The 19,624-nt window shown below is 60.9% G+C and overlaps 1 protein-coding gene across 1 annotated transcript; it reads left to right on the forward strand.

Annotated features, from left to right (window-relative positions):
* Positions 1-375: 375 nt before the first annotated feature.
* On the forward strand, positions 376-19,624 carry REXO1 (RNA exonuclease 1 homolog). Its single transcript, XM_040240137.1, has 16 exons — positions 376-620; positions 9,676-11,393; positions 12,169-12,273; positions 13,109-13,319; positions 14,946-15,109; positions 15,225-15,356; positions 15,434-15,557; positions 16,039-16,152; positions 16,262-16,399; positions 16,553-16,666; positions 17,221-17,294; positions 17,491-17,601; positions 18,016-18,131; positions 18,248-18,386; positions 18,529-18,649; positions 18,736-19,624. The coding sequence occupies exons 1-16, from the start codon at positions 464-466 to the stop codon at positions 18,822-18,824; spliced, it is 3,627 nt and encodes a 1,208-aa protein (XP_040096071.1). The 5' UTR covers positions 376-463; the 3' UTR covers positions 18,825-19,624.

Genomic DNA, 19,624 nt, shown 5'->3' on the forward strand with positions numbered 1-19,624 from the left:
CGTCCCTGGGATTCTCCAGGCAAGAACACTGGCAGTGAGGAGCTTTTCTTTTTTTTTTTTTTTTTGATCAGGCGTGCCTTGGACAGCCCTGGCGCCGCAGAGGCCTGAGGCTCAAGATGGCGCTGCTGCCGCTAGAGGACCCGGCGGAGGCGCCGGCGAGGCACTCTGAGGCCTCAGACAGGACAGCCTATGTCCTCTATCCCTCCCTTGGGGGCCATCTGTCTTAGACCAGGGGCCTGCGATCCGTCTCGGTCCCGCGGGAGCAGGCGTTTCTGATCAGGCGCACTTCAGGCAGCCGCTCCCGGGGTCCCTTGCGGCAGTATCCCGGGGGCCTCCAGGGACCTCGGAGCAAGATGGCGGCGGCGGCGGGGTCCGTGAGGCGCGGGCGGCGGCGACCGCGGCGTCAGTGAGGGGGCCCGGGGGCCCGGCGGCTCCGGGCCGGGGCGCCGCCGCGGGACGGACCATGCTACGCTCCACAGGCTTCTTCCGGGCCATCGACTGCCCCTATTGGGCTGGGGCGCCCGGGGGACCCTGCCGGCGGCCCTACTGCCACTTCCGGCACCGCGGGGCCCGGGGCCCGGGCGCGCCCGGCGAAGGTGGAGCGGTGTCCCCTGCAGCAGGTAATGTCTGCCTGTCCGCTCCGAGTTCGGTTCCCCGTCGAGGGTTGGACCCCAGCACCCGGGCTTCCCCGGTTTCCCGTTCCCCGCTCAGCTCTCTCCCTGTACACTCGCGAGCGACGTCCCTCCAAGCCGGGGCCACCCACCCTAGAGCGCAGTGCCGGTCTCGGGTCCTCTGAGCCTGCGTTTTCGCAAGTGTAAAACCTAAACAATGAGAGGACCTGTCCTCCTAGAGGTGTCGCAAGCGTGAAGCGCGTGGGGCTCGGGAAAAGAGCGCGGCCAGCACTGGTCAACAGGCTCGGGACTCCTGCCGGGGGAACCGTTCCCGCCCCCTCCCCGGCCCGGGGTGTTGGTTGCAGCCGTTGTTTACTTCCGCGCTCGTTCCCCCGCCGCACCTCTGCTCGTGGCCGCCCCTGTTGACAACAGCGGAGTCGAGAGGGTCTTGTTTAGGAGCTTTCCGACTGGGTGTCGAGCCCTGTGTGTCATGCTAGGGTCAGGGAGGGAGGCAAACCTGATTGATTGCGTGTGTGTGGGGGGGTGGGGGGATGAGGGGCAGACTTCCGAGAGGACGTTCAGAGGCTGCGCGTCTCTCTACGTGGTGATTGTCAATGTCACAGAGTTCAGGTGAGAGCTGCCAGGAGGCAGGCACTGTTTCTCTTAGGAGGTGGGGGCCTTGAGCAGAGACATGAAGAACGGGGGCAAAAAGAGGGGCATCACAAGGAACGGTCCACAGGGAGGATGTGTGTCGTTCCTTTCAGGGGAATTCAGGCTCCAGTTCTGGCCCCTGTTCTAGGGGACTGGCTCCCTCTTTCCATCAGACCCAGATTTCCTTGTTCAGTTTCTTCTCTCTTTCTGCTTAAGACACAGATCTTCATCTGAGAGTTTTTTTACTTGAGAAGCACCCTTGCAAGTATGAAGTCATAGGCCTGTTTCCCCCACCCCCTAAAAGGGGGAAAAAAGGTAGAATTGTCTCAAATTTCCACCATAAATTTTGCTTGGCCATTGGCCTTGCATCAACTGCCCAGATGCCATCATTCAAGGTCAGGCTGCACACCTGGGTGGGACACCGGCCTGGCTCTTGGGAACCTTCCCTCAAGGAAGGAAGATGGCTGTGCCCACAGGTGCCTGAGCTTCAGGCCTGAGTGGGACGCTCCTTGGGGGTCACCCTGCCCGGGTGCACTTTCTGGCTCCATCTTTTGACATGCATGTGCGGTCTGCATGGTGTTCTGTAAAGAGCCCCTGATGTCTAGGGGCAGGACAAACGGGGCAGGCCGGCTCCCTCAGACCCTGGGCAGCGACTCATCTGCAGGCCCATAGGTTGACTTCCAGCCGTCTGAGAGTGCTGATTTCTCTCTCGTGTGTTCTTCCAAGTTCATTGGTCTCTTGATGTCTTCCTGCATCACAAATGGCCAGTTTCCCAAAGTGTCATTTTTTAGAACCCATTGGTGATGTGGTCCTGTCTGCTTCACTTTCCCACAGGAAAAAGTGCAGCTGCCTACCCCTGACCCCAGTGTGTCTGCATTTTCCTTTTGCAGGTGAGAACAAGCAGTCCTCCTCTCCTCTGGGGGTCGGGTGGGGCTCTTCCTGCGGCTCAGCCTCCATCTTGCTGTGGGGCCTGTCTAATGCTCTGTTTCCTCCTCTTTGGCGGGCTCAGGTGTGCCTCCCCCTGCTCCTGCACCTTTCAGCTCCCCCTTGCTCTGGACTTTGACAGGCACACTTCCTGTGGGGCTTGGAGAGGCTGCAGCCACAGGCCAGATTTTGTCTGGGTCTCCCTGTGATCAGACTGACATGGCCCAAGAGCAGATGCTCGGCCAGGGTGGGCTGGGCAGGGATGCAGATGGTACTGACTGCCTGCAGCTGGGATGTAGGGTTTCCAGCACCTCCGGCCTTGGTCTGCCGGTCCCCTGAGGCCCATGTAGGGCCCATCCCATTCTTTCCAACCCTTAGATCTGCCCTCCTGTCCCCACCCCTATGCGCCGCTGGGGTTGCCCAGTTACTGCCATGCACCCTCAGGCATACTCTTTATTCATGACTCTTAACTGGTGGGAGGGACAATTGTCCCGATTTTACAGACAAGGAGACGGGCCCAGAGAGGGGAAGCCACGCACCTGTGTACACATGGTCGGTAAGTGTGCCTCATGGGGTCGGATCAGGGCGGTCAGGCCCTTGCCCCCTTGCTTCCTGCTGCCGGGCACCCAGGTGCCCATCACGTTTGGGCTCAGTGCTGTGTCCCGAGGCTTAGAGACAGCAGTGAGACCTGGGGAAGGGCCTCACCATGCTACAGGGCCTGAGCACTGAAATCTCCCAAAGACCGGCCGGAGGAAGCCCTGACTCGTGCTGGAAGGCAGGGTGGCCCCAGCTGGTGGTGGTGGCAGCTCGCCTGGCTCTCACATTGGGCCCCTGGGGGACCCTTGTTGTCTGGTGTCCTGAGAGCAAGCCTTGCTTCTTAAGGGACGCTAAGGGCCAGGAGTCAGGTGGGAAGCGGGGGGTGCAGCCAGAGAAGTGTGTGCTTCTGAAGGGGCAGTAGCCCTTCGCTGCCTTCCCCATGGGCTGGGGGCCAGTAGGATTCACGAGGGCATGACTCCCCACTGCCCTGATGGCCGTGCTCAGAGACAGAAGGGGAGTGTTCTTCTGTCTGGTGCTTTCTCTTCCTGAGTGAGCCATACATAACCCTTTCCTACCCTTCCTGGGAGGGAAAGCCCAGCAGAGAGCCGTGTCACCTGTGTATCTGAAGGTCTGGCCAGGTATTTGACTAACTCCAGGGCTTCCCTAGCTTGCCGCCAGGTGTGGTCTTGGGTCAGACCTGTCAAGGGCCTCTGACTTCGTTGGGAGAGGGTGGAGCCATGAATACCAGAAACTGGTGGGGGCCTATGGGAGGGGATATCCTGGGCTCTGTGCAGGGTAGAGCAGCCTCCTTGGCCCCACCTCTTTGGTGCCAGGAGTCCCCCAGTCTTAATAAGCACAACTGTCCCCAGACTTCACCCAGTGTTCCCTGGGGGCAGGAGCACCCTGGAAAAGATCTGGGTCACCAGTCTCACCTCCCCACCTCTCCTGGGGAGCTGTGTGCACAGGTGCAGCTCAGCCAAGGGAGCTGGGCCACCAGGCTCAGGGGACCCAGGCTTGCCACCTCCCAGGGAGGAGCTTGCACTGCCATCCTGTGGGTGGTTTCATTGTTCTTGACTTTTCTGTGAAGAGGGAGTGGAGGAGAGGTGCTGTGGGTTTCCAGAGCAGCACAAATCCCTTTCTTACGCCAGGACGAGGGCGATCTAGGCTCAGTGGGTGGTGCAGCCCGTATCTTCAGAGGCAGTGTCCCATCCCAGCTAAGTCATCTCTGTTCAGAGTGGTTTTTTTTGGACTCAAAGTAATGTTCATTTTAAACACACAGGAAAACACTGGAAAGTCAAAGGAGATGCGTCTTGTATGTGGCGATGTCCCCGCTCCTGCGTCAGCAGGCTTGTTGTGCCTCCTCCCAGCCTGGGACATGGTCTGTCCTTCCTGTACTTGCAACCCTGCCCTTCTTGGGAGCTGGGTTCTCTTGTTGAGGTTGCAGAAACCCCAGCAAGGTGTGAGGCCTGCCCCGTGCCTCTGTTTCCCACACCTGGTGGCCCCTCTTGAAGCACCTGGGGAGCTTTCTAGACTAGCCTTCTTGCCCAGATCCAGGCTCAGGCCATTTGAATAAGGATACACCTGCCCCCAGAGCTGGTTTTTTTGGCATTTTTAGGGTTCTCTGCTTAGTGACAGCAAAACAGTGTCTCTCCTGGGGTTCATACTGACCTTCCCGGGGACACATCTGTGGTTGTCAGGAAGTAGGGGGTTCCTGGCACCGGGGGGGTAGGGGGAAGGGGTGTTCAGGGATGCCGCTCAGCCCTTCACAGTGCCTGTGACAGTTCCCTTTCCCTGCGTACGTGTGGTCTTGTCCAGTTCCAAGTGTCAGTGCTGCCAAACGAGATGGAGGAGCCTGAACAGTGTCCCAGCCCTGGCCTGTTTCTGTATTTGAGGATGGGCTGAGAGAGCCGGCTTTGGCCTGCTGGGAGAGCACCACCCTGAGAATTGCCACACCAACCCCCCCGCCCCCGCTGCAGCTCCTCCAGGACCCAAGTGCCAGGGTTGGATCAGCGAGGACAGCACAGCAGCCCGGAGAGCTCAGGGGCTATGCAGGATGCTTGAGTGCACCCCATCCCCAGAGCATATGGCAGAGGGGAGGCACAAGCCCCATGGCAGGCTTGCAGCCCCGCAGGTGGAGTAGAGCCTCAGATGAAGGCATTGGGGCAGCGTCCTCCATGGTGCGAGGAGCCTAGCCTCCCACTGCTCAGCGTCACCACCTCGGCCTCGGCCACCCCTTCTGCAGGGTGGGGCCATGAGGTAGGCCCCTCAACAAGCAGTGCGCCTCTCCTGTCCCATCCAGCTGTCCTGCGCTGTGTCCTTGCCCTGCTGTCCTCCTCTGCCCCGGATCCTCCCTCAGAATCCCCTTGACCAGAACATTGCACTTGAACAGTGGTTGTGCAGGAACTTGGTTTGTTGGTGTCGAAGCCATGCCTGTTTGGAAGGTTGACTTCTGTCGGTGTGATCTAACTCATAACAAAAACTGTGCCAGTCATTTTAGGGTGATGGACCCATGGCTGAGGCTTTCTGTGAAGGTTGACCCCACCCTGAGCGGTCTGCACAGGTGCCAGGCAGGGTTGGAAGCCCAGAAAAGTGTAGGGAGCAGGACGGGTGGCTGGCAGACCTGAGCGTTCATGGCAGGGCCAGAGGGGGGTGGGGCTTGGCCCTCTTAGCTTTGAGCTCGGCACAGACACACAGGTCCACCCAGCCTCTGAGTCAGCTGTGAAATCCGGAGCTGGCTCTGGCACCCTCCAGGGCTCTTCGGGTCTGTCTGAATTCAGTACTCATCTGTAGATGACCTGGGGGCCTCTGGGAGGGAAGGAGTGTCCAGCAGCACATACCTGGGCCAGAATCCAGGAGAGCGAGCCATTGGTTGCAACAAGTCGGGCAAGTATTCCCAGGCAAGCAGTTGCTGAGCTGGGTTTTGAGGGATGAATAGGAGTTTGCCTGGTGTCTGGAAGCTGATAGTCCTCCTCTCTCTGCCTTGAGGCTTTTGCTACCTGGGCAGCTTCCTGCCGAAGGAGTGGGCCTCATTGCTCTCCTTTGACTGGTTCTTTTGTCCTACTCATTTCTCATGTGACAGAGATGGTGCCTGTCTCTTCCTGGCCCCCTGGCCTGCCCCCTTGGGTTGTGACCATCCCTTGGGGCGAAAGAGTCCCCACTGCTGTCTAATCAGGGCACAAAGTAGGGGCTGCACTGCCATGTGCATGTCATCTGTTGATGGGGGGCAGAGGCGTAGGGGGAAGGTCGGGTGGTGGAGAGTCCTTCAGACCGTAGAGAATCAGGTGGCACTGGGTCTTCTGGTCTGGGGAGGGGAGCCAGGGTTTTAGGGTGTGGCACTGCCCCAGTCCCAGCCTCTTCTGTGAGGGGGACCAGAGCAGGCAGGATGGGTGTGAGGATTAAAGGGGAAGGCCTCAGAGTTAGAGTCGATTGCGTTGGAGCCCATGCCTCCCAGTGGGACCTTCCTGCCCACTTGTCTGCTCATTAACTGCACTTGCAGCTGGAGCTTGTGGGCCAGGTGTCTGCGGAGTATTTCCTCAACTGAGGGTGCGAGGGGGAGCAGAGGACAGGGCTCAGAGGTATTCGGGCAGCTGCCACCCTACACTGTCCTTCCACCCAAAATGGGCTCTCTGGGCTACCTGTTCCCTGAGCACCGTGGCCATGAGTATCTGTTCCTGGCTGGAAGTGGGACAGCCGGCCTGGGCTTTGCCATGCTGGATGCCTTGCCATCTGGAGCTGGTGACCAGGGCGTGTTGGGACCAGGTCACAGGGAGAGTGGCCCCGGGTGCCAGAACCAGGAGGGGGCTGGCACACAAAGACCAGGCATGGAGACAGCCCAGGAGCTGCCAGGGGCCTCCCTAGGGTGCTCTTCCATGGTGGCCCCGCTTGGTAGCCCATTTCTTGCCCAGGGTGTGGGGCAGGAACTTCTGAGAGTGTAACCCCGGCAGCCAGGCCTTGCAGGAGCTTTCCCAGTCAGCTTGAGAATTGACCCCTTGCTGAAAAACAGCCAATTAGTCTTGTTTACCAAAGGCATTTTTCCCTGGTACAAACCCCAAAGGAGCGCCCGTTGGCTTCCAGCCAGATTAACTCCCTGTTAACGGGAAGGTGCTTCTGCGGCGCCATGGCCCCTCTCCACCTCTTGAGGGTCACCTGTCGCTTGGCAAAGGTTTTCTTGTGAAGCTTCTCCAGTTCCTCCTGGTCCCCTGAGGCCTGGTCCCTTGAGGCAGGGTGGGGTGGGGTGGGGGCTAGGTAGCATCACAAATGCCTTCTCCATCTACCTGCCTCCCCCCAGAGGCCTCCAGAAGCTTCAGCAGGAGCATGGGGGTCAAACTCTGGTTCCCACACACTTCTGAACTGCAGGGGCTGCGGCCAAGCCCCAGCAGCTGTGTGCTTGTTGTGCCTAGACCTGCAGCCTTGTGTCACCTCAAGGACACTGAGGCTTAGAGGGGAGGGTCTTGACCTAGATCCTCTGCCCTCTCCTAGGGCTGTTTCTTTTGTTTTTTTTCCATTTAGCCTGGTGGGGTGTGGAGAGGGAGCCTCCCTGGTACTGAAACATCCCACCTTGACAGGGCTCTGGGATGCCCAGATCTCAGGGACTGGGCCTGGCCAGGGGCTTACTCCCTCAGAGTCTGAGTGTTGGGCCATGGAGGCTGCAGGAAGTGGAGGAGGTACTGCCCTCAGGAAGCCCCCTGACATTAATGCAGGCCCTCATCAGAGAGCATGAGCTCCTCTCCCCATCAGGGTGCCCAGCGGGCCCCCCTGGGGCCTTGGCAGCCTGCCGCCCTGTTCCTTACTTGTGGCCTGGCCCTTTGGGCGCCTCCTTCCTCTCCTTGCTTCCCAAGTGCAGGCTTGTTTGTGATGGGATTCCTGTCACACCGTGAAGTGCAGAGGTCTCAACTCTGGCGTGAGAAGGGCATGAGGCACTCTGGGGGGTTTCTGTGTTGCTGGGGCACCTTGCTGCCTGTTCCAGAGCTGGTCAGAGTGGTGAGGACCTCCATCCATTAGAACCCCACTCCCTCCGGGGCGAGGGGCGTTTCCCCTAGATGAGCCCTGCTACTGGGAGCCATCTCAGCCTCAGGAGGAGGGAGGTCACGGGTTGAGGGGGGTTGGGGCTGGAGTTCCCTCAAGACTTGCAGGACCCAGCCCATCCCTTGCTGACATGCCCTGTCAGTGTCCCTCAGCTTGTGTTCTAGGTGCTCCACTCTGCTGGGCATCTAAGACTTCGAGGGGAGGGGAGAACACTGGCTTTTCTGTTCACATGGGCTGCAAGTGGCTGGGGTCGGTCTGTGGTAGTGCCTGTGGGCCCGCTGTGGGTTAGGGTCAGCTGTGGGGAGGGCCCTGGATCCTGCCCTTGGGGGTTTCTGGACCTCTGGATGGTCACTTCATCCTGAACCTCTTCTGGGGCAGAGGGGCAAGTGGCTCTGTGTTCTGACCAGTCACCAGCACCCAGTCCCACTGTGGCCTGTGTGACTCAGTTTTGCCACCCTGTCTATAACCTGCAGGCTGGGTGTGTTTGGGGTGGTCTGAAGCACAGACACACATGTCCTCTCAATTGTCACTTGAGAAATAGGTTCCAGGGTAAAAGCCGAACAGTAGACCTGTGATGGAACCTGCACCCCTGGCCCCCTGGTCCTCCAGCAGCCCAGCTACCCACTCTGTCCTGCAGCAGCGCCAGTTCTCCTGTGCGTCCCCTCTCAGGGGTGTTTGCATTTCCTGGGGCTTCTGCAGTAAGAGCCCTCCTCACCAGGTACCTTAGAAGAGCACAGGGTTTCCTCTGGCGGTTCTGGAGGTCAGAGGCCCAGAGTGGAGCCACAGCTGGTTCCATCCTGAGGCTCCTGGAGCATGGCCAAGCACAGGGCATCAGCACAAGTCACTTTTTCTTCAGAGTTTCACAGACTCGTGTCTGGGAGATGCTCTAACCAGGAACCATTTTAAATTCTGAAACAATTGAATCTAGTTGAATGCTCACTTCTGGGGGCATTGGGCTTTACCTGCTCACATCTTACAGAGAAGCTTTGCACCTTTGTCCATAAGGGAGTCTCCTGTGAGGTCCCTGCCAGCTTGGGTGGTGCTGGGCTGCTCCTGTGTAATGTACTCTGAAAATGAGTCAGTAACAGCAGCCGCCTGCCCACCAGCTGCCCCACCACCCCTGTTCTGATGCAGACATGAGTGTTCCATGCCTGCCCTGCCGTCCACCCCACTGTGCTTCCCCAATGTCATGTGTTGTCTGAACATCTTACACTTTGGCATCCTTCTGGGGACAGCATGCCTTGCTTCCCCTGTGAACTTTGCCGTGTTGTCCTGCGTACACCCCAGCTGCCACCTCACAGTCGACCCTTCAGGACTTTCCACGTCCTCACTGGTATATGTGCCACGGGTGGGCTTTTCTGTGGGTGAGGCGGCTTGTGGGAGGACAGAGCCTTAAAGGCACAGGCACCAGGCAGGGCTGTGCATGTCTGCCCGCTGCTCTGGGTGGGCTGTGTCGGGCCCACCTTCTGCTCCCTGCCCCCAAGTCAGATGGCTCTGTGCCCTGTGCTTTTGGCCCTGGCTGGCTGGCTGTCCGGCCTTCTGCCAGTGTCGTCCTGCCTCCCTGGCTTCAGGGAGCTGCGTGGTATGGCTTAAGCGTGGGCTGAGCCATGTGGGAAGCCCACCCTTATCCAGCTCCCCAGACCTCACCATCCATGTTCCAGGTCAGGAAGACCCCAGGCTCTGCACCCCACACCCCAGTTGGTGGCAGGACCTGCACGGAGGGACCCTCCAGGATCCTTGATTTGCTGCCAGAGCTGCTGTGCGGTCAGCCATAGACCTGGCCCTGGCAGGTTCTGGAAGGCTGGTTCTCTGCTCTTCCCTGCTGGCCCCAAGGGTCAAGGCCTGGGGTTAGGCAGTGGCCAGTCACCAGCTCAGGTGGCCGCTGCTCCACCAGCCTTCTCATGGCTGTTTCTCCTTTCCATTTCAGGGCTCGGTTATGACCCGTACAACCCTGAGCTGCCCAAGCCCCCTGCTCAGAGGGAGAATGGCATCCTGGGCAGAGGCATTGATTCCCACTCAGACATTCTGGAGCTGGAGTTGGTCAACCAGGCCATCGAGGCCGTGCGCTCTGAGGTGGAGCTGGAGCAGAGGCGCTACCAGGAGCTCCTGGAGACGGCCCGGGAGTGCGGTTCGGCCGAGGCCCCCGTCCTGGCACCTCATGGCCCTGCTGCCTGCCCCGCCACCAGCCTGGACGGGGACGCCTTCCCACTGTCCTTCGATTACAACCCCAGCGGCCATGGCCTTTTGAGCCCCGATGCCAGCTATCAGCCCACCCCACTGGCTGCCACTGCTGAGCCTGGCTGCAAGTACTCACTGGCCTCGCCAGACCGGGCTCAGGGCCATGGTGGAGGGGGTGGCGGTGCCCTGGAGTATGTCCCCAAGGCCGTGGGCCAGCCCCGGCGGTACGGCCGCCCCGTCTCCAGCAGTAAGTACGTGGTGGACAACTCTAAGCCGTCTACAGACCTGGAGTATGATCCCCTGTCCAACTTCTCTGCTCGCCTGCTCAGCAGGGCCAGCACCAAGGACGAAAGGGCCCCCAAGCGGCCCCGGAGCTCCCGTGGCAGCGAGCCCTACACACCTGCACCCAAGAAGCCCTGTGACCCCTTTGGCAGCTGCGACGCCAGGTTCTCGGACTCGGATGATGATGTTGTTGTCGCTCCAGGTGACAAACCCGTCACCATCAGCCCCCCAAGAGCTCAAGGGGGTGCTGAGAGCAAGGCCCCGGGGAAGCCGGGCTCCAGGGAGGGCCCTGAACTGGAGGAGGGCAGCCTTCGGGAGACCAAGGAGATGGCGGTGCAGTGTGACGTGGAGGATCTCGGGCCACCTCCTCGGAGCCCGGGCAGGCCACCCCTGGCTAAGTCCAGCTCACCAGCCAGGGCTGTGCCAGAGCGCAGCAGCCCCAAGGAGGGGAGGCCTAAGAAGAAAAGTGGGGTGCCACCCACCACCAGCCACAAGGACAGTGTCCGGAAGACAGATAAGGGCAAGGATGGTGCACGAGGGAGGCCGGCTGAGAAGCCCGCTGCAGACAGGAGGGGCCCGCAGGCCGGCAGCCCCTGGCACAAGGCAGAGCGGCCCCAAGGGACCAAGAAAAAGCCATCTTCAGCCACTCCGGTGGCCAGCTCAGGGAAAGGCCAACCTGAACGGCCAGGACCACTGCCGAGCCCCACACAGGGGGCATCCCGCCAACCATCAGATAGGATAGCTGGGAAGACCCTGTCAGGGAAGCTGGCAGAGAGGAAGGCCCGCTCGTTGGACGAGGGCGCCCCCCGGGATGCCCCCAAGCTGCCCAGGCGGACCCTGAGCCACGCCGAGCTCTTCGGGGATGAGAGTGAGGACGAGGACCCGCGGCCCCAGGCGCCGGCCACCCGGCCTCCCGCTCCCCCCAGCCTCAGCTCCAGCTCGGACTCGGACTCAGACTCGGACTCCAGTCTGGGTCTGTCGGCTGCGCAGGGGCCGCCCAAGCGCCTCAAGGCCTCCCCGCCCCCCTCCTCCTCCTCCTCCTCCTCGGGGGCAGGCTCTGACGTGGACTACTCGGCCCTGGAGAAGGAAGTTGACTTTGACTCCGACCCCATGGAAGAGTGCCTGCGCATCTTCAACGAGTCAACGGCCGTCAAGACTGAGGACAAGGGCCGCCTGGCCCGGCAGGTGAGGGCAGGCAACCCAGGCACCTCCCTGACTCCTGTGACCAGAGTCCCGGCACCCAATGGAGACGGCTTTCTCAGCATCAGCCTCTCAACTCATTCATAATTCAGACCCCTGGATGGCTACCACTTGCCCGCTCCTGATCCTGCTTCTCCCCTGCCTCCTCACCGCTTCCATATTCCTTGCAGCCTCCCTTCTCCTCCTTTCCCATCTCCTCCCTCTCAGACCCCCAAACTCAGCCAGCCTCCACCTTTCTGGTTTCCTGCTGCAGTGTCCCCACCTCACCACCAGAGGGAGCTTTGCTCTGAACGAAGCTGGCACAGCCAGTCCCACAGGCAACCTGCAGCTGCGGGGGGCGGGGGGTGGGTGATCCCTAGTGGGACCCTTGCCCCACCCCCTGCTCCCCCCTCCTTAGTGCCCCTCCTTGTTCCTGGCCCTGTGCTTTTCTCATTTCTTCCTTCATTCCCACAATTGTGAACCTGCACCGGTCCCTGTGGTGGGTGGGTGGAAGTGTGGGCTGGGTGGTCTGCAGAACTCACCCTCTGGGGGCCTTGAGAGGTGGGCCCAGGTGCCAAGTCTATGTCCTCACCTGGAGGCAGGGCCTGTGCACATTCTGGGGGGAGGTGAGAACCCTGAAACCCCTTCTCCAGCTGGGCAGCCAGTTAGAGTCTTGCCACCTGCTCCTGTCTCAGGCCTGGGTGTACCCCAGGCCAGGATGAGTGAGAGGAGCTGTGGCTGGTGTGAGGGGTGCTCGCTGAGGAACAGATCTGTGTCTCAGCACCCCAAGGAGGAGAAGACTGAGGACAAGGGGCATTCAGGCCTGACCACGCTGTTTCCCGGGCAGAAGAGGAGGATTTCTCACCTCTCCAAGCAAGGCAAGGAGGTAAGTGTCTGCCTCTGGGTCTTGAGGGAATGGGCACCCATCTACAGAGGTAGGGCCTCCTCATGCTCCCTTGCTGCTGGGGGCCTCTGGCTCTGCTCGTGTCCTGCAGAGAAGTACTTGGGACCCACATCCGGTCATCAAGGTGTGCTTAGTGCTGGGGGGCAGAGCACGGAGCATGGTGAGCCAGGTGAGGGCAGCCCTCCAGCAGGGTCACACTGCCCAGCCCCAGTTCAGAGGTGGTCTGTGATCCTGGGCAAGTGCTGCCACATCTCTGAGCCTAGGGTTCTTCCCTTGTCATGTACAGACAGGATCAGTTGTCAGTCACCGTGGGGCTGGTCAGTGAGCTAGCACTCGGAAGACGGGGGCAGAAGAGAGAAATGGAGGTGATCCACTCACCAGTCCCTCTTCCACCCGGCTGGGCATTCTGAAAATACCGTTCAGAGAAGATTGGATCGAGCAGGATATAATCTAACGGGTGGGTGGGAACACACAGCTTGTGCCTACAGAAGGGCTGAGGGGACTGGGCATGCAGAAGCCAACAGGGCAGGGCTGGGTGGGGCCGGGGAGAGTGGAGCATCACGGTGAATTTGAGTGCTGAAGCGCCAAGCTGGTTCCTGCCTGGGTATGAGCACACTTGGGAGGAAACCCAGCTGGTTCTCTCCACGTGGTCAGCAGACTCAGATGAAGGCCAGCTGCTTCCCTCCAGGGCACCTGCCCGCCCAGAAGAAGGTCCCTGGGCTGGCCTGCCCCATCCTGCAGTGCTGCTTCTGATGCCCTGGAAGGCCTGCTCTGGCCTCTGACCCAGAGCGTCCTGGGCTTGAAATTCTTCACCCAGGCGGAGCCTGTGAGGAGAGGCCCTGCACCCCCTGCCCGGCCCCCGACTGCCCAGGAGGTGTGCTACCGACGGGCCCAGCAGGCGCAGAGGGAGTCAGCCGGCTGGCTCCAGGCCGCCCAGCAGCTGGGTGAGAAGCCAAGCTCTGTCCACATCTCGGCCCCAGGAGAGAAGCGGAGGATCGCCCATGTCCCCAACCCCCTCCTGGCTGCAGGTGGGTCCCAGAGGCTGGGGAATGCTGCCACCAGCAGGGAGAGCCCCGGCCTGGCTCCTGCTCTGCCGGGGACTGTGGCCTTGAGCGGTGCTGGCTGGATGTCTATGCTTATCTGTGAAGCAGCCTTGATGCTAGTGGGAGGTGCCTGGCGGGGCTACCCTGGGGAGTCCGAGGGTGGCTTCCTCCCTTCCCTGTCTGTCCTCAGACTGAGAGTGATTCTCCACGCCTCCCCTGCTGGCCTGGTCTAGGAGGCTCCCACCCAGGTGTGGCACCTCACAAGGTGTTAGTGAGGGGGTGGCTCTGGAGGTCCTCAACCCTTCAGTCACACCAGTGGATCTGGGGGAGGGGTTGGGGCTGGGTTTCCTCCTCTCTCACCCTGAGGCCACTGTCTTCTGACTTGGGCTTGTCTTAAAGCTGTTACACCCCAGTGGTCCGATAAGCATGGGGCTTAGGCATGCAGAGGGAGCACGGCTGTGCAGCCTCTGAAGGCTCATCCAGATGCAGAGAATTCGGCTTCCCTGGGTGGGAGACCCTGCTGCCTGACCAACTCCCTGGGTGTCCTTGCTGCTGCTTCCAAACCCCTCCCAAGAGCCAGCCCTGAGGAGACAGCTCCAAGTGTCTGAAGGCTCCTTAGGTTTCCTGGTGCTAGAGCCTCCCATAGGAAAAGCCCTCGGCGTTCCTGGCCCTTCCCCCAGGGTGCCTGAGGTGGAGCTCCCAGCGGTCATGTAGTCTTATCTCCAGCAGGGCACAAGGGGACAGGAAGGGAGAGAGCACTGAACCGTGGCCCTGAGGTGCACATTCAGAAGCCTAACCTTGCTCTCAGCTGTCTGGTCATCCCCGATGACTTAGGACAGTTCTGTGGCGGTGTCACTGCCTGCACTCTGGTGGCAGGGTGGTTCCCCCAAGCCTCAGGGGGTCTCACCTGCCGATGCCTCCTACTCTGCATGACCCTGAAAGCGCTCCTGTCACTGAGAAGTATGCATCCTTAGAAACGAGGCTGGTGGGGAGCTCCCCTCCCTCATGGCTGAGCCTGGTTTGGGCAGGCTTGGGTCACTGCTCTGTCCACGCCTTGGTGGTCTCACTCTGTCCCCGTGCCCCTTCCCCAGCCTCACTGCCAGCTGCTGCTCCACCTGGGGCCCTTGGAGACAGCCCTGCTGGCGGCCCCCTCCTCTGTCTGGTTTGTGACCTCATCAAAGGGAGCAGCAGAATACTGGGGCAGCTGCAGGCAGCCGGCTGGTCACAATGAGGGGGCGACCCGCATGCTCTGGTGCTCAGCCTGGGAGCCAGGGCCTTTTGTCCCTCACACTTCCATGCCTTGGAGTCGGGGGCCGGAACATGTGGCAGAGGCTCCCTGCACCCCCCACCACTCGCCGCACCACCCTGGCGGTGACCTTGCCTGAGCCGGCCTCTGAAGCCCCATTTTCGCCCCCACCCCCTCGATGGACTTACCTGAAAGCCGATAGAGCCTGATGTCATTTCACAGCCCTCGGGCCCGACCCCGGCCCCTCCCTCTGTGCTCCCAGATGCATGTCCTGCTGGCGCTCCACGGCCGCGGCCGCCTGGTGCTTTGCAGCTCGGTGATGGGCGTGCTCTCCTCCTGCTCTCATGGCCCCTCTCCCCCCACAGCCCCCACAGGCGCCAAGAGGACCCTCTCGGCCAGCAGCAGCCAGCCCCCCAACGGCCCCGAGTCAGGCAGCCAGCCCCTAAAGACGCGCACATTGTCGGGCATGGCATCCAAGACCACCACCACCATGGCCCCCAAGCGCGTGGCGCACAGCCCGTCCTTACAGGTGAGCCCTCTGTACTGCCTGCTGGCTCCCTTTAACTGAGTCGACCCTGAGCTGGGTCAGGCCAGGGTCAGGTGGGAACAAGCGTGCCACCCTCTGCTGGTCTCTGTTTCTCTAGAGTTTAAAGAAGCCCATTATCCCAAAAGAGTTCGGGGGCAAAGTCCCCACTGTCATCCGCCAGCGGTATCTCAACCTGTTTATTGAAGAGTGCCTCAAATTTTGCTCTTCTAACCAGGAAGCCATAGAGAAGGTGCGTGGTGAGGGTGGGAGAGTGGGGGCATGATGGGAGGCAGGGCCGGGTGGGGCTGAGTCCATGTCCTCCCACAGGCGCTCAACGAGGAGAAGGTAGCCTACGACCGCAGCCCCAGCAAGAACATCTACTTGAACGTGGCTGTGAACACCCTCAAGAAGCTGCGCGGCCTGGGCCCAGGTGCCGGAGCTGGTCTCAACAGTAAGTCATGTCCAGAAGACCCAGGCCTCAGCCTTCAGCAGCCCCCCTCCCGTCAGGAGGCTGTCAGACAGGGGCTCTGCCGTCCCTGGTTGTCCGACTCCTGGGGAGAGTGATGTTGGCCCTGCACCCTCAAAAGAGCCTCTTCTCACTGTTAACTGTCCTCCTCAGTGAGCTGTGGGGCCGCTGCTAATGGGGGGGCCTCTTCAAAAGCTTGAGGCAGGAGAGTGCTTCCTAAGCTTCTTAAAGGATGCATTAGCACCTTCTGCACTTCCGTCTGCCGCAGGCCAGCCCCCTGCTCCTTCCATGTGGAGGTCTTGCCCTTCCCTTCTGAGCAGCAAAGACCCCAGTGGGGGGACGGGCTTCCAGGCAGCCTACTGGTCCCCAGAGAGTTAAGGTCACAGGAGGTCAAGCTGTTCCCTTCTTTGGGGAGCGGGGCACTTGGAAGGACTCATGCTGAACTGTGTTCACTACCCTCTTCCAGAAACCAGCGGCCGGAGGGTGGTGTCCCATGAAGTGGTGCTGGGGGGCAAGTTGGCTGCCAGGACCAGCTTTTCGCTCAGCCGCCCTAGCAGCCCCCGTGTGGAGGATCTGAAAGGTGAGCCTGGCTCCTTCAGGGCTGCCCCGGCAGCTCTCAGTTCCCTTTCACAGGGCCCTGGTGTGGCCCCAGTGTGGCCACGGGCTGACGGCCTCTCCCGTGTCCCCAGGGGCCGCCCTGTACAGCCGCCTCAAGGAGTACCTGCTCACAGAGGGCCAGCTCAAGGAGAATGGCTACCCCTTCCCGCACCCCGAGAAGCCCGGTGGCGCCGTCATCTTCACAGCCGAGGAGAAGAAACCCAAGGACTGTGAGTACCTCCTGCACCACTGCCCTGGGGTTGGGGTGCTGGGGAGGGGGCCGTCTGTGGACAGGGAGTGTTACAGCCAATGGGTGTGGACACAGAGTTCAGGGCCAGGCAGGCTGGCCTGATGCACCCCACCCCAACCCCGCCACCCGGTAGCCTCCTGCAGGATCTGCTGCCGCTGCGGCACTGAGTACCTCGTGTCTTCCTCTGGCCGCTGCGTGCGCGAGGAGGAGTGTTACTACCACTGGGGGCGGCTCCGCCGGAACCGAGGTGAGACCCCTGCCGGGCTGGGCTGGCCTGGCCACCTGCTCTGATTGTTTGTAACTTTTTTTCCACTGTGGGTTTTTATGGAAAAAATAATACAAAGGCCTTTCTGTGACAGCATTCATAAAAGGAAGGTCTCCAGCCCCACCCACCGGGTGCCCTTTCCACCCCTGTTGCCTTTGAAGAACAGGGGCAGTTTGGCCCAAGGGAACCAAGGCTTCATCCTGTCTTGTGGCTGCTTGCTTCCTTTTGTTGTCATTTCCCACTCGCGGGCACATACAGGGCTCCTTAAGTTCTGCCCGCTGGCTGCCTTAGACCCTCTCTGGGTGGGCAAGCCTCCCTGGGGCTACACCAAGCTCGTCGTCACTGCCTAGTGAGGAGAACTGGTGCTGGGTGAGGGTGGGATGGGGTCTGCCAGGTGTCTCAGCCCCTCACGCCCTGCTTGGGCCTGGCGCCCCCCTAGGGAAGAGGCCTGGGAAGCCCCTGCCCACCAGGCAGACCGGGTGTGGTGGACTGGGCCGGGGTGTTGGCTGGACCTGCTTGACTGCATCTGTTTGTAGTGGCCGGTGGCTGGGAGACTCAGTACACGTGCTGCTCAGCTGCCATAGGCTCTACCGGCTGTCAGGTCGCCAAGGTAAGTGTCCTGGGTCATTCCTTGTCCCGGGGAGTGCTGGCCCCAAGCCTCTCTTTTCCCATCCTTGATTTTCCCGCCTGGTGTGGAGATCATGGGTAAAGGACAGTCCGTGACTGCTGCCAGCACAGCCCAGCCCCTGAGCCCAGCCTTGCCCTTCCGAGCCTACCACTTGATCTTCCCTTCCTCCCACCACAAGCAACATGTGCAGGATGGCCGGAAGGAAAACTTGGAAGGGTTCGTGAAGACTTTTGAGAAAGAGCTTTCAGGAGATGCGCATCCAGGAGTCTACGCCCTCGACTGTGAGATGGTGAGTGAGCCTGGCTACCCTGGACTTCCTCAGCCTTCAGGGGGCTTGCTGCCTGGGAGGGGCTTCCTAGTCCCTCTTGCAGAACCTTGGGCCTGTGCTAGCGTCAGAAGAAGAGGGTGTCTGGCAGTGAGTCCATCTCCCTGCCGAGCTCATATCACAGCCTGGCCAGCACCTGAGCCTGAGGGCCTGGTGCACAACACAGCCCCTGGCTCAGCTTTGGTGCAGGGAGGGGACCCATGTTCTTATCTCCCTCTGACCCCCCAGAGAAGCCCCTGGAAGGCCTCTGGCATGGGTTCCATAATCTAAAAGTGGGGCCTGAGTTGCCGCCTATGGGGCTCAGGGACCCTGGGCTATGGAGCGGGAAGTGCTGTCAGGACCCTCCGTCTGAGGCATGTATGTCCCCTGGGCCCGCAGTCCTACACCACGTATGGCCTGGAGCTGACGCGCGTCACAGTGGTGGACACGGATCTCCAGGTTGTGTACGACACCTTTGTCAGGCCAGACAACGAGATTGTTGACTATAACACTAGGTGCGTGCCCTCTGCCCATTCCCCACCACGGCCCAACTCCCTGCCTGCAGCCCAGTCCCTGTCTGGCCCCAGGTTGGGGCCTCCCAGCTCCATAACGCCTCCTTCGTCCCGCCCAGGTTTTCAGGAGTGACCGAGGCTGACCTTGCAGACACGAGCATCTCACTCCGGGATGTCCAGGCTGTGTTGCTTAGCATGTTCAGCTCAGACACCGTCCTCATCGGTCACAGTCTGGAGAGTGACCTGCTGGCCTTGAAGGTACCCTGTCCCCTCCGTCCTGGTTCCCAGAAGGTGGCTGGGGCCCATTGTTCTCAATCCAGGGAGGGAGCTGTGGAATCTGAGGCCAGGCCCCGGCATGCCCTCTGGGACCCTCTCTGACCGTCCGTCCACCCGCCTGCAGGTCATCCACAGCACCGTGGTGGACACGTCTGTGTTATTCCCGCATCGCCTGGGCCTTCCCTACAAGCGCTCCCTGCGGAATCTCATGGCCGACTACCTCAGACAGATCATCCAGGACAATGGTGAGTGCTGGGGCATGGGCACATGGGGCCCTTGGGGGCTATGGGGGCTGCAGGCTCCCGCCCCTGACACCCTCGTTTGCCTGCAGTGGACGGGCACAGCTCCAGCGAGGATGCCAGTGCCTGCATGCACCTGGTGATCTGGAAGATCCGAGAAGACGCCAAGACCAAGCGGTGACCGCCGCCTGCCCGCCCGCTCGCCTCTCCCACAGCCCCGGCCCGTCCTCTACCCCAGGCCTCTTCCAAAACAGTGCAATAAATCTCGAGAGCTAACCCTGTCCACGTCGCCGAGACACAGAAAACCGAGAGAACCAGATGAGCTGGCGGCAGAGAGCCCAGCACCGAGACCGACCCTGGATCCCTGAACCCCTCCGCCCCTGCCCATCCCCACCTCTGCCCCGACCTCTGTCCTCTGAGACTGCTGCTGACTCCACAGGCGGGGCCGGCCTGCCGCCCCCACAGGCCCTGCTGGTGCCCTTCTTGTGGGTGGAGGGTGCGGGGGTGGCAGGCTTGTCAAAGGGTTTGTTTGTGACAGGGGTTTGTCTTTTTATTTTGTATTGTTATTTTTATTATTTTGAATTTAAACCTGATGACTTGACAGTTGTCTTCCCCACCCGGAGGAGCAAGACCCCGGTGCTGCCTTCCCTCCTGGGGGGTGGGGGTGGAGCTGGGAGTGCAGCTGGCGCCCCAAAGGCCACCAGGACCTAGGAGTTCCACCTAGCCTGGGCCTGGACAGTGGGATCTGGCCTCCTCAGCCTACCTGGACCCTGGGGCTTCTGGGAACCAATCCAGCCCCTCCATCAGCCCCCCAGGCCTCACCTTCTGGAAACCCTAGGGCCTACTGGCCTCTGGACACTGTCTTCCCGCCAGAGCCCCACCCTCCCCTGGGGGCTCTCTGTAAAGCCCCACAGCGCCACCTTCCAAGACCCCCTCCCCAACCCCCAGGCAGGGGCAGAATAAATGTTTGTATGGATTTTA

Source organism: Oryx dammah, unplaced genomic scaffold (genome assembly GCF_014754425.2).
Source record: "Oryx dammah isolate SB20612 unplaced genomic scaffold, SCBI_Odam_1.1 HiC_scaffold_5, whole genome shotgun sequence".
In the NCBI taxonomy this organism is placed as follows: Eukaryota; Metazoa; Chordata; class Mammalia; order Artiodactyla; family Bovidae; genus Oryx; species Oryx dammah.